This window comes from Aotus nancymaae, unplaced genomic scaffold (genome assembly GCF_030222135.1).
Source record: "Aotus nancymaae isolate 86718 unplaced genomic scaffold, 86718_ANA_hifiasm-v0.15.2.pri h1tg000036l, whole genome shotgun sequence".
Classification (NCBI taxonomy): Eukaryota; Metazoa; Chordata; class Mammalia; order Primates; family Aotidae; genus Aotus; species Aotus nancymaae.
The window spans coordinates 35,864,236-35,878,539 of NW_026988450.1; the positions used below are offsets into that span (position 1 = coordinate 35,864,236).

A 14,304-nucleotide genomic window follows, 5' to 3' on the forward strand; every position below is an offset into this window, starting at 1 on the left:
ATTCTCTAGATCTTGATTTCAAAAACAAATTAATTCTTTCCTGAAAACTTGCTTTCCTTCTCTATTTTCTATCCGTAGCACTACAGTTACACCGTAAACTAGAAGAAAAGCAACCCTTTTGGTTTGGTGTACTTGAGAATTTTTATTTCTTATTTCAGTGCATGATACATAGTAGACATTCAAACAATATTTGTGGAATGCCTGCATTTACCCAGTAATTAAAACATAAAAATATTGCAGGCATGTTTGTTACCTTTTCTCTTTATTTCTCCATGTATTATAATTAAATTTTACTGTTCCATTTTATCTGTACTGTTTATCACTCATTTTTTAATCTACTATTCCACTCTAGCTTTTATTACCTGAATCCAGGACTACCAAACTTACGCAAGTGGAATTACATTCTTAAATCTCTTCTCATCTTAATTCCACATTATGTACTACAACAAGTTAAATCTATTTTATTCATATATTTTAATAATTTTTGAATAATTTTAGCTTTACAAAAAATTGAGTAGAAAGTATAGTTTCCATATATACCTTTAATCCTCCTTCCTAGTTTCCCATATTATCAGTATCTTGCAGAAGCATGGTATATTTGTTGTAATTTTTAGCCAATGTTGATACACTACTATTAACTAAAGCCCATTTACATTAGGGATTACTGTTTGTGTTGTACATTGTAGGGCTTTTGACAAGTATATAATGACGTGGGTCAATCATTACATGTAATAATGTGAGTCAATCATTACATGTAATTACCTGTAATTACAGAATGTTGAATGTTCTGTAATGTTCAACATTACAGAATAATTTTACTGCTCTGAAAATCTTCTGCTCCACCTCTTCTCTCTCCCTTCTTCCTACCCCCAACCCCTGACAACCACTGATTTTTTTCTGTCTCTATAATTTTGACTTTTTTAGAATGTCACATCATTGGAATAATGCTGTATATATTATTTTCATATTGGCTTCTGTCTTAGTCTGTTTCCTGTCGCTATAAAAGAATATCAGGGATTGGATTATTTATAAAGAAAATAAATTTATTTCTCACACTTCTGGAGACTGGAATGTCAAAGGGCATGATACTGGCATCTGGCAAGTGTCATCTTATGGTATAAAGGTGGAAGGTGAAAGCAAGTTTTTGAAAGATAAAGACAACAAGGACTAGACTTGCTTTATATCAACCACTCTCATAATTAACCTGCTAATGTGATAATAGCATTAATTTATTCGTCATGCCCTCATGACTCAATCAACTTTATTAAGTCCCACCTTATATCACTGTTGCACTGGGGATTACATTTCCAAAGCATGAATTTTTGGGGGCACATTTAAACCACAGCAGCTTTCTTCGCTAAGCAATACGTATTTAACTTTCTCTCTTTCTCTCTCTCTCCACCCCTCTCCCCACTCACCCCCACCCTGTGCGGGTGGGTGGGTGGGTGGGTGTGTATTTTGCTTGATAGCTAATTCCTTTTATTGCTGAATAACATTTATTGTTGGATATATCACAGTGTTTTTATCCATTCACTTATTGAAGCACATCTTGGTTGCGTCTAAAGTTTCAGCAATTATAAATAAAGCTGCGATGAACATACAGGTTTTTGTGTGAACCTAGGTTTTGGGCAAAATACCAAGGAGCATGTTTGCTGAATCATATGATAAGCCCATGCTTAACTTTATTAGAAACTAGAAGCTGGTTCCAACATAGCTGTATCACCTTGTATTTCCACCTAAAATGAGTTTCTTTTGCTCCATAGCCTTGTCATCATTTGTGTCATCAGCATTTTGAATATTAGGTATTCTCATAAATGTGTAGTGGTATCTTGTTGCTCTAGTTTGTAATTCCCTAATGACATTGATGTTTATCATCTTTTCATATGCTAATTTCCATCTGTATGCCTTTTTGGATGAGGATCTGTTCAGACTTTGTCTGCTTTTAAATTGTTTTTTGTTTGTTTGTTTTCTTATTGTTGAGTTTTAAGAGTTCTTTGTAGATTTTGGATGCCAGCTCTTTATCAAATGTGTGTTTCACAAATAGCTTCTACTATTTCCATGTCATTTTTATGTCTTTTTTGGAGAAATATTTATTCACATCTTTTGCCCATTTATTAATTGGGTTGATTGGTTTTCTTACTAATTGAGTTGTATGAGTTCTTTATAAATTTTAAATATTAATTGCTTATCAGATATATTTTGGTTTACAAATATTTTTCCCAAGTATAGGCTCCTATTGTGTTTATATCTGTGTATGGTAAAGGTGCAATCTTATTCTTCTCCCATTCTGAAATTCATAAGGAACCATAAAAGACCCCAAATAGCAAAAACAATTCTGAGAAAGAAAAACAATGTTGGAGGCATTCTATTTCTAATTTTAATTATTTTTTAAAAATTATTTTTATGTATTTTTAAATTAGTATATAATTGCACATGTTTGGGGTTTCATGTGATACCCCCAATCTGTAATGAGGTACCAATGGCATTCTTCACAGAATCAATAGTACTTCATTAAAGATTGCATTTAATCTGTATATTGCTTTGGATATTATAAACATTCTAACAGTATTAATTTTTTCAATTCAGGGATATCTTTGGTGCAATGGATATCTTTCTATTTATTTGTGTCATCTGAAATTTAATCAGTTTTATAATTCTTAATGTACAGATCTTTCACCTCCTTGGTTTAATTTATTAGTAAGTTGGGTGTTTTTGATGCTATCATAAACAGGTTTGCTTTCTTGATTCCTTTTTCATTTCTGTTGCTATATGTGTATAAAACTATGACTATTTTTATTGATGTTTTATCTGTAAATTTACTGAATTCATGTATTAGTTCAAATATCATAATTATTAAAAAAAAAAAAAAAAACTCAAGATCACTCTTTGTAGCCTCCTGTCAGCCAGATTTGGCTATAAGGCAGTGAGTGTTCTTGCCAACAGAATGGGAGAAGTAGTTGTAGAAATTCTGCAACATACATTAATCACAAAAGAAAATTGTTATTTAAAATATGTAAATAATTGCTACAAAGAACTCAATAGAAAGCAGGCAATTGCTATGAATAGAAAATCATCAAAAAGAAAATTAAAATGTCCAAAAATACATGAAATACAAATTAAGCAAGATAGAAATGTCATCCATAAAATATGAGCTACTGTAAAACTTTGATAACTTCAAGTCTTGGTGAAAATATGGGAAAAGATCTGCTCTCATATGCTGCTAGCAAAGTGACAGGTTTACAGGGAGAATCACCAGAACCAGTTTTGTGAGCATGTGACTTATTCTTCAGAGGGCCTCAATGCTCTGCTGTCATCATCTTGAAATTCTTAGTATTGAAATAGTGCTCACATTTTCACTTTGGACTGGGCCCTACAAATTATATAGCTGATCTTGCAACTCACTGAATCAGCCATGATGAAATGAAAAAAACAGAAAATGCCTCAGTATTTGAAACATATGGGTGTTTAATATAGAAATCTAGTTATCAAAGAGTTAAAAGATCCAAAAGAGGAGAGTGAGTTAACACAGATAAGTAACTGCACCAAGTGGCAATTACCCTAAGATGGGGGCCTTGAAAGAGCAGACATGGTACAGAGTGTGAAAAGAGGTTCTGGGATTGTCTACGAGGAGCCACCCAGACAGACTAGAACTGCTAAGAAGGGATCAGAAAGCAGATAGTTGAGTCTACTCAAGAATGGCTAAAGATAGTGGGTCTACCCAAGAATGGCTGAAGGCAGAGGAACACAGCCAATTCCAGAAATGTTACCAGAAACAAGAGGGAGAGAGAGAAAGCAAATATATATTTCTCTTCTGATTTCTAATCTCCCACCTGTGTCTCTTATTGGCAAAATCTAATAGGATAAGGCATTTGGCAAGGAAGCTTATGGAGTGCAGTTTGCTAATTCCCAGACTCAACATTCCAGAATGGAGGATAGAGAGTGCATTATGTGTTTATAATTAACTATTACCTGCCCAGTACCGTAAAAGTGTGTCTTAGTATTTTACCCCAGAGAAGCACCCACACATAAATAAGAAGGCATTTACAAGGTTATTCACTGCAGCATTTTTTTTGAGAAAGAAAAAAGTGAAATAACTCTAGTGTTCATCAATAGGGGAATCATTAAATAAAGTATGGTTGGTATACTAATACCATGAAAGAGTATGAAGAAGTTAAAAAGAATGACATATCTGTTTGTTCAAATATGGGTAGGTCTCTAAGTCACGTTGTGGATGGGAAAAAAGTAAGTTGCAAGTAGATGTTACAATATGATATATCTTTTATATACACAGACCACACGCTTAAACATAAATGCTATAAATATCTACTGGTTCACTGAAATGTATATAAAAACACAGAAAAAACAAGAGACTATGCACTGATTTAATATGGGTTTTATCTGAGGGTAGAGAAAAAGTTCAGTGTTAAGTGATGGTCAGAATGGTGGTCAAAATAAAATTCAAAGTAACTTACATTGTTTTTAATTTTACAAGAGATTTTTCTCTTATATGTATAGTCTTTAAATTATTTAAAAAGAAATGAATACTCAAATTCAAGACAAAGCTACAGTAATCAAGACAATGTGGTATTAGCAAACTAGACAAATGGATCAATTAAACAGAATACAGAGCAAATGAACAGACCCACACAAATACGTCAACTGATCTTTAACAAAGGAGCAAGCCAACAATGGGGAAAGTATGGTCTTTTCAATAAATGATACTGAAACAACTGGATATCCATATGCAAAGAAAAATCTGTGTGTCTAGACACAGACCTTACATTATTCACAAAAAATTAACTAAAAATGGATCATAGAGCTAAATGTAAAATGTAAAAGTATGAAACCATAAAAGATAGCATAGGAAAAAATCTAGGTAACCTTGGGTTTGGTGATGACTTCTTAGATAAAACACCAAAAGCCTGATTCAGGAAAGATAAAATTATTAAGCTGAACTTCATTAAAATTTAAATCTTCTGCTCTGCTAAAGACGTTGTTAGAAGAATAAACAGACAGTGCAATTTACCTGTATAACAAACCTGCATGTGTATTCCTGAACCTGAAATAAAAGTAAAAACTTTTTTAAAATGTGGTTTATATACCCAATGGAATACTATTCAGCCCTAAAGAGGAATGAGATCTTGCCATTTGCCACAACATAGATGAACCTAGAGGCCCTTACATTAAGTTAAATAAGCCAGACACAGAAAGTAAAATACTGCATGATCTCACTTATATGTGACATTTTAAAAAATGCAAATATAGAGATAGGGAACATTGGTTACTAGGGGAAAGGGTGAAGGGAGGAAATGGGGAGATGTAGGTCAGAGGGTACAAAGTAGAATATATGTAGGATAAATAAGTGAATAGATCTAATATATAATATGAGGATTATAGGTAATAACATTTCACTGTATTTGGGATTCATGCTAAATGTAGAGTTTTGGCTGTTCTTGCTACAAAAACAAAAGAAAATGGGTAACTATATGAAATGATGGATATGTTAATTTGCTTCCATATAGAAATCTTTTTATCTGTATGTATTCTATAACATCATGTTGTACACTTAAATATATACAGTAAAAATAAAATTTAAGACACTAAAAATATATGTAATTTTCAATTTGAGAATTTCCACTTAGTTCTTCAAGTTTGGCTATTCCTGATAGTCTCTTGTTATTGATCATCATTGTGATTCCATCCTTTATCTTCGTAAAAATTTTATATATAACTTTTATATTTTATATCTAACATAGAATAATTTATAGGCTTTAGGGATGTAAATCTGATGTTGTTTCTGCCGGCTTGCACTTATGGTAGCTTATCTTTCCAGGTGATCTTTCTGTGAAAGATTTGCTTATTAACATGCAGTAGTATCATGTGGCCTAAATTATGAAAACTTCTTCAAGAGAGAATTTATATCTATCTCTTCCTAGAGTCAGTGTGCACCATCAAGCTAAGCTACTCCATTCTTCTTCAAGAGTATTTCCACAAAGATGGCTGGGCTCCCCTCTTTTTTCCTGGATCATGGCTCAGTTCCTCCCACCTGTGCTCCTTTATGTCAGTGACTGCCTGTAGCACACCCTACCCCTCCTCTCTGCCCACTGCTCACATTTTAAGTATCCACTTGCTTACCCCCTTTTTTCTTGCAATGTGGTTGGCCTTGGAGACCTAGATTACCTTTCATAAGACCAACAATGCACCAAAAATTTGTTACACAGGATATGTGCAACAACAGCGCTCTTTAGAGAATCAAGACTGCCATGCTGCAAAAACCTTGAAGATTTTTTTTTGCATTTTGGCATGTGTAGGTATAAAGTATGTTCTAAGGTATAAAGTAAGCTCTTTTAAGGTATAAGGTATGTTCTACACTACAGGAATATGAGTGTCAGATATTTCTTTTTTTAATAGCTCTGTTCTAATGATAAAAATTTTTCCTGAGTCTGTGTCTAGGTACTTTTTAATAAATCTTTCTCATAACTAGATTTTTCTAGTCTTAATAGCATTTAACATGACAGGCACTGCATTTATATATATTTATTACAGGAAGATTTGATGATGACTCACATTCTTATCCTTTTTTCCATTAAAAGTGAGGTTTCTAGCCCTGTGATTTTAATAAAATGTTAAAAATTGTCCAATATCTAAATGCTGTACATTCTGTATCTGGATTTACATTAACAATTAACATTTTTACATGCCTAATATTTGATAATAGTGGGCCTGAAGCTCTACTTTTATTATTTCTAGCTACTATAACAAACCTAAAGGTGTAGGAAGTTATTTTCTAACGATAAAAGAAATGAAAGGTTTAAATACTTCATATAAGGTTACAGAACAACTTCAGTTTTATATGCAAATCAGATACTGATTTTCAAAGTAGGGAAAACCAGTTATTTCAGGAGAAGTAAACTTTTATGACAGATCAATATTTCTCTAAGAGGTTTACATTCAGTTTTGCAGTTAACTTTGTCAAACAGAACTTTAGATTTTCCTTCAGAACTTTGTGAAAATGAAAAGTTTGAGATTAATCTTTATGTTTAATTATAATAGCATGTGGAACTTCTTTGAAAAAATATAATTTTGAAGACATAAAGTCATTGGCTAATGAGCTTTGTCCATGAATAAGGCTTAGAAACTCACATTTCCAAAATTTTTAAAAATAAGAACAGAGGGGACTGAATAGAGTAACACCTTGTAGTGACCTAATGTTGACTACACTGGCATTGTTATAGAATGTTTATTTTTCAACTCATATTGTAATAAAAAGATGACACTTATTATGGATATGTATTTTTATATGCAATATGCATATTGTATATATGAAATATAGAATAAGCTTGATTCATATCAAACTGTACCTGCCTCCTTTATCAGGATATCATCTATATTTATTTTAATTTTCATCAAATACATGTGTAGATGCTATGATATTTGTAAGACAAATTCAGGAGGAAACAATCTATAAGGGATTGAATATATTCAACTTTTATGACTTGCCTTAATTAACTTAAAAAATGTGAATTGCCTTAGGGCAAACACATAAATATAATTAATCAATAAGTATTTTATTAAAAGCTGATTACGTTTTCAGATCTGTGGGCAACACTGAATGAGATGCAGAAGAAATACTGTATTAGGGTATTTCTGGCTGCCATAAACAAACACTAAATCTCAGTAGCTTTATACAATATTTCTTTTCCACATAATGCTCTAAAGAGGTGCTTTTCATTGGCAATTTGTTCTTTTAGTTTAGGAACTCAGGCCTCTGTGAAACATTTGCTCTCTAGTCTTTATTGTATGGCTTCCAAGGCTGCCTTGTTCCTCTGCATCAAGCTGGAAGGGAAAAGAACATTGAGAATCTCCTGTGGAAGGATCTTTTTAGTTGCATCCCTTCTGCCTTCTCTTTTATATTTCACTGGGTAGAACTCATCCTTGAGAACACCGAGTACACTAGCCTAGACCAGGGAAAGGGTGATCACTTAAAGCCCTTGGTGGTATTCCCTGACGCATGATGTGTTACTTCCGCCTTCTCTGCTAGATTGTGCCTATGATGAGAAATGGAAGACTCCTAATCTTAAAGCAAGACAACTGGAATTTATGCACTCATGTTTCTACTTTATATAAGCATAGGCAGGTAATTTAAACTTTATATGCATCATTTCCTTACCTGTAAAATGATAGACACATTTCTAAATAAGAACAAATCTAAATTAGTATATTAGTGACTTTATATCTACCTTAAAGGATTCTCTGTACTCCTCCAAACTGTATCTTCTTTTTGGGCACAGAGCTAGATTACATTTTCCAGCCTCGCTTGTAGTTAGGGAGACTGCATTTATCTTCAAATATAGTCACATTTGGTATTAGAGCTTTAATATATATATATTTGAGGGAAGGGGAGGATAACATACAATCCATAGCAGTTATTAACATTTAAAAAATAAGACAATTTTTTACATGAGAGTACAGATTTCTGACTTCTATAGAAAAACTACAGGATCTGAACACATTGAACTTCTATTAATACATTGGAAAAATGGTCTTAAAGGCGAAGTCGCAGGTCCCTCCATGTGGACATGCTCTTTTCAGCTTGCTACAGTTTCCACCCTACGACACTTGCTTGGACACTATAAGCATTTGATTTTGTAATCCCTGAATACAGAGCATCCTGAAAGTGCTCTAGAGTTCTGCTGTGTAAACCTATATATTTTGAATATATTTCTCTTTCATCTGGTTGAGGAAGTTGGAGTTCTTTTCTTGTAGATGAGTTTATTGCAGGTAAGCTTCAATGAAGTGGCAACTTCTTTGTCCATGGATGGTATTTACTCATAGTCTAGTAAATCATGAAAAACATCTTTGGGACAGAATTGAAGGATCAGATAGGTATTTGGGTCCATGATCTACTCTACAACGTTACCATAATTCTAAACACTTCTTTGTCCCTAGCATGCTAATTATTTTATGTTTCCCTCAGCTACTTCTATATTTCATATTTAGATTCCTTTATTTACAGATTTCACATGGTTTTAGACAATAATGCTTTCTACTGAACCCACAGACATATGTTGTTGTTTCAACAAGAGACTCAGAAATAGGAATATGCTTCCACATTACATTTTTGAGACATAGAATATACATCATTGCATTACAGGGCATTTAGGGGCTCAATCTGAAAATCATGTCATCTCTAGCTCTAGCATTTGACTCTTCCAGTTCAATCTTCCACTTATTTCTCGTCTGTGACATGCTACTTTTGGAGACCCAGACCATAAACCCTGAATCCATGTACATTAGCCACCAGATCTTGGAAATTCTTGAGATTTAGGTGAAGGAGGCAGTTAACTAGGTTATGCACATAAAAATGACATGGGTAAATGTCTTAATATTTTGGAAAAAATTTTTAGCCACTCCAAAGATGATCTATCCAGATCACAGATTGGAATAGAATTCCACGTTTTGTAGGATAGACTGCATATGTCTACACTTTTGTAGTTCTTTGGACCTTAGCATCTTTTCAGGAACAATATGTATTGGCATATCTGGTTAATATAATTATGTAAGGTACATACACATTGCCTAGAAGAGTGCCTGGCACACAGCAAGAACTAATGTGTTTTATTAATTTGGGGGCAGAATATCCCAGAGGTTAAAAGAATGAGTTTTGGAGTCAATTTAGTTTTCATATGTACCCTTTATCTTCCACTTCTTAGCTATATGAATTAGGCAAATTATTAAGGTTACAGTTTCTTTTTGTGCAGAAGGGGAAATAAAGTATATCAAATAAAGTATATTGTCAGTTTATATAAATGTGCAATAATATAAAATAATGTAAAGGATCTTTGTACAATGATTCGAATATAACAAGTATCCAATAAAAAACAGGTAGATGTATACGGTAGATGATTGTAGAATGTGAGTTCCAAACAGAAGTTTTTTTTTCTGGAAAGCCTCCAATAAAATCAGTAGTCAGAGTTTAAAAAGATTCAATGCTTGGTGAATGTATCTATACACTGTGAGAAGAGGAATAAAAATGTCTAATACAGAAAATCACATAGTATTGTGTTTGAATCAATTAAGTTATATTAAATAAGATTTTAAAATTATATATTATTTGTCTTATGTAAAGCATCAATATGATGCTTTAGGAACAGTAACCAAGAGAAGAAAAAGCTATCATAAATATTTTAGAATGTGTTGTTATTATTTACAATGAAAATGAAAAAGACTTTGTTAAAAAGCCTTTTCTTGAGGATTTTTATGTTCATTGCCATGAGGCAACTATTGGCTAAGATGTTTGTCAGTGTTCAATTTGAAGTATGATCATTTTTTGTAATTATTGAAATAAGCTGTCAAGATGAACAGTTTGCATTTTTTGAAAAACATTGACCAACTTTTCATGGTGATGTCAATTGAAAATTGAATGAGGTGGATTTTCAAGAAACAAATAATATTGCCTAACATTTAATGACAATTTGCTGTATTTCTCTGGATCTTGCTTATTGACATTTTTGATATTTGCCATGGATCAAAGCCTGGCTGCCTATAAGAGTCATCCTGAGGAATATATTTTTAAAAAAGAAGCCCACCCTGGGCTCTACTGTTGGAGTTTCTGATTATCAAGGAAAGGATCAGAAATTTTTACTTAGAAAAAGAATCCTAGGATATTTCAGTGATCTAAATTGGAAAAATGCTGATCTTTGATTGTAGTAACACATCTTTATTCTAGACCTAAAAAATAGTGCATGAGATTTTAATACAGGATTACAAAGATTCAGATAAATATGCTGTCTAGTAATGTAGATGTAAAGTATTTTAAATCATTTTGGGGGGATTTTAATTCTGTAGTACATTATATAAGAACTTTAATCAATTCTAGAAATATAAGTTTTAAAAAGACTCAACTTAAAAAATGAAGTTTTTGACACTGACATTATCATACATTGTCATACATTTGATATTTCCTAAAATGTTTCTTACTTAGATTTGGATATTTTTTAAGCACAAAATATTTATGCTTTATATTTTTGTTAGTTGCTTCTTAGACTAAATAGTCAGTATAGAATGAATATGTATATATTGAGTTAAAAATCTTTCTCTTGGAAGCTGTTATCTTACATCACTTAATTTCTCTCTTTTTAAGCCAGAGCATGAGCAATATCTTATCAGCTCACAATACCTTTATGAAGCAATATCCTAAAATATTCCTGCACCAAAAAACCAGACTTCCTAAACTTCTCAAACAGGAGGACAAAAGGTAATGATATCTTCCTTTGAAAGCAAGGTAGATGTGCGTGTATGAGTATGCTTGTGCTTACACATCTGGAGTTCAAAACTAAAAATAGTTGACCAGTTTTCAGCCCTCCATACTAGGGAGCAGCCAAGGAAACAAAAATTAGTTAGTAAGGATAAATTCATGTTTTGTTCAGCAAAAATATGTCTCCTGCTGAGGATCATATTAAACTTTTTGTCAAAGAATTGTTACCTTTTACTAATGAATGGCAGTGTTTACGAAAAAGATTAAAATATTCTACAGAGTTTCATGAGAAACTTCCCAATGGAAATGATTAGAGTGTTTGTGAGTGGAGGATATTTGGAGATGTGTCATGTATCAAGGTATAAATGACAATGTCATGGAGCAATTGAAAGGCATTTAAGAAGCCTTTTTGACTGGGCTCCTGCTTCTAGGTGAACTGGTATTTAGATGTGTTTATGTATTTTTAAAGTCAAAGAATGAGATTACTTAAATGTGTTGTAGAAGGTGTAACTGCCCTTTCAGTAAAGGATGAAGATGGATTGCCAGATCACATTGTGATGGCTATCTCAAATTGTCCCTGGCCCCAGTGGAACTGTAAGGTTCTTACATCAGTGCAGTACCATATGTAGAAAGGCATTCTTGCTCCTTGGATATTGTTTTCTTTGTTGTTCCTTAAAGTATCTTAGAGTGGATGTGCAAACCTTCTATCCCAAGTAGAGTTGATCTATTCACATCCTTGGCATCCCCACTGCCATACTCCCTAACAACTTCTACTACCATATCTGTAAGACTATATTTTGCTTGTGTGTTTACTTGTCAGTATTTTTATTTCTGATATTTAACAGAGGGACTGACCTGTAATTGTGAATAGTAGATGTGTGTTGCCCCGTGGGCAAACTGCTTACTGACTGTGTAAGGGAGTTGATCAAAAATATGTTTTCATTTATTTATATCAATAATACAAATGTAAAAATTCAAACAAAATTATTGTAACAAATATGTTTCCAGGGGTTGGAAGATATCCGCATGAGAGACATAGATCTATTTCATTATCCCATACGTTTCTTTTATTTATAGCCACAGGGCAGTATTATGTAGAACATATCATATTAGTTGACTGGGAAAAATCTCTGGGAGATGGAGTTGCTCTGCCTTTTCAAGAACAATTCTGTTAAATTAATAAAATCATATGAAAACAGAGATTCAGATATAACTTTTTCTAAGACTGTATCTATCATCTAGATCAAACTACATCCGTAGATAGTAAGCCTGGTTGGAATGATCATACAATACTTATGCCGTGATTTATCAAATTAACATCACTCTAGAAATACCTAATAAAAATGTTTTTTTACTTTTTGATTCCAAGTATACTCAATATGTATTTTAATCTTGTTGATTAGACAGAGACCTGTAAATGTAGCTCTGTCTATAGAACAAGGGACTAAGAGCTTTTATGGATAGCTGAAATGTTCATCTTGCCCTCATATTTATTCATTAATCTACCAGCAGTGGTCTACTTCTCTAGTTAAGACATTAACCTTTGAGAGGACTACAGGGAGGCACCCAATGGCTGTTAACATATTTGGTAATGAAATACCATTTTCATATTTTTAAGAAAAGTGACAGACCACAAGTGTGTTTTAATAACAAAACTGTAGTTTAAATGTGAAAATAAAAATTTGGGCTGCCAAATACACAAGAACTAAGAAGATACACTATACTAATTCAGATTTGTTGAAGTGTGTGAAAAGCCAATAAAAGCAGCTGAAGAAGCAAGGGAGATCTTAAGGATCATATTTTAGAAATGTTTGGCCATAGAGCTAACATCACCATCAAATGATGATATTGGGACTCAGTGTCCTCTGTATCTCCTTCCACCTCCTCTTTGCTGGGTTGGTTTCATCTTCACACATCATGTAATAGGTCTGGGAAGACCACATTCATTTACTTTACTGTTCAGGTGAGAATGGAGGTGTTCTGAAATAGGCCCAGTGGAAGATTCATTGAAATCTCAAATTATATCATATCCCTGGATTGTCTCTGTGCTGAATTTGCCAATCCTGAATCACATGTCCACCTGAAGAATGGGGGATATTGGTTTTTTTTTTTTTTTTTTTTTTTTTTGAGATGGAGTTTTGCTCTCGTTACCCAGGCTGGAGTGCAATGGCGCGATCTCAGCTCATTGCAACCTCTGCCTCCTGGGTTCAAGCATTTCTCCTGCCTCAGCCTCTCGAGTAGCTGGGACTACAGGCGCGTGCCACCATGCCCAGCTAATTTTTGTATTTTTAGTAGAGATGGGGTTTCACCTTGTTGACCAGGACGGTCTCAATCTCTTGACCTCGTGATCCACCCACCTCGGCCTCCCAAAGTGCTGGGATTACAGGCGTGAGCCACCGCGCCCGGCGAATGGGGGATATTATTGACAGTATATGAAACACATGGGATAAGATTAGGAGAGGATGTGGAAGCTCAGAAGAAAATTAGGGTATTGTTAACAGGAAAATTGTGAATGAACACATAAACCTTGATTAAAGGTTTCTTAAAGACACACCAGTCAATGTGAAGTTAATCAAAAATGAAGAAATTAATAAAGTGGAAGTATAACTTTGAGATTTCAAACTCAGTGACTTTGAAGTTGTATATGTGATAAAAGATATTTGTTTACATTCTCTAACTATAGTGCAATAGAACAAATTAATATTAGAATTAGAAAAAGCTGATCATTTAGAAATTCAAACAATAGCAATAACCAAAAACTCCAATATATTCCTCTTAATAATTATTAGGTTAAAGAGGAAATCAAAATTGTATTATTATAGTCTAACTGTAAATAAATTGAGAAGGTATATAGTAAAACCTGTTGGATGTGAGAAAAGTCATAGAAAAATTTAATGTAATTTTTCACATCAAAACAAAAAAATTAACTGCAAGAAATCAGCCAAAACAATAAAATATGCATATAAACAGAAGGAATTAATTAATACTGATAAATGCTGAAATTAATGAAGTTAAATCACAGGAGAGATTCATTTCATAATCTTTTT

The 14,304-nt window shown here is 33.1% G+C and overlaps 1 protein-coding gene across 2 annotated transcripts in view; it reads left to right on the plus strand.

Moving 5' to 3' along the window:
- The window catches only part of CNBD1 (cyclic nucleotide binding domain containing 1), a 610,026-nt gene that overhangs the window by 21,589 nt on the left and 574,133 nt on the right, over positions 1-14,304 (plus strand). For both annotated transcript variants that reach the window (XM_064384348.1, XM_064384347.1), the window contains exon 3: positions 11,144-11,257. In XM_064384348.1, the coding sequence (XP_064240418.1) occupies positions 11,144-11,257 (114 nt within the window). The remainder of the gene's footprint in view (positions 1-11,143; positions 11,258-14,304) is intronic.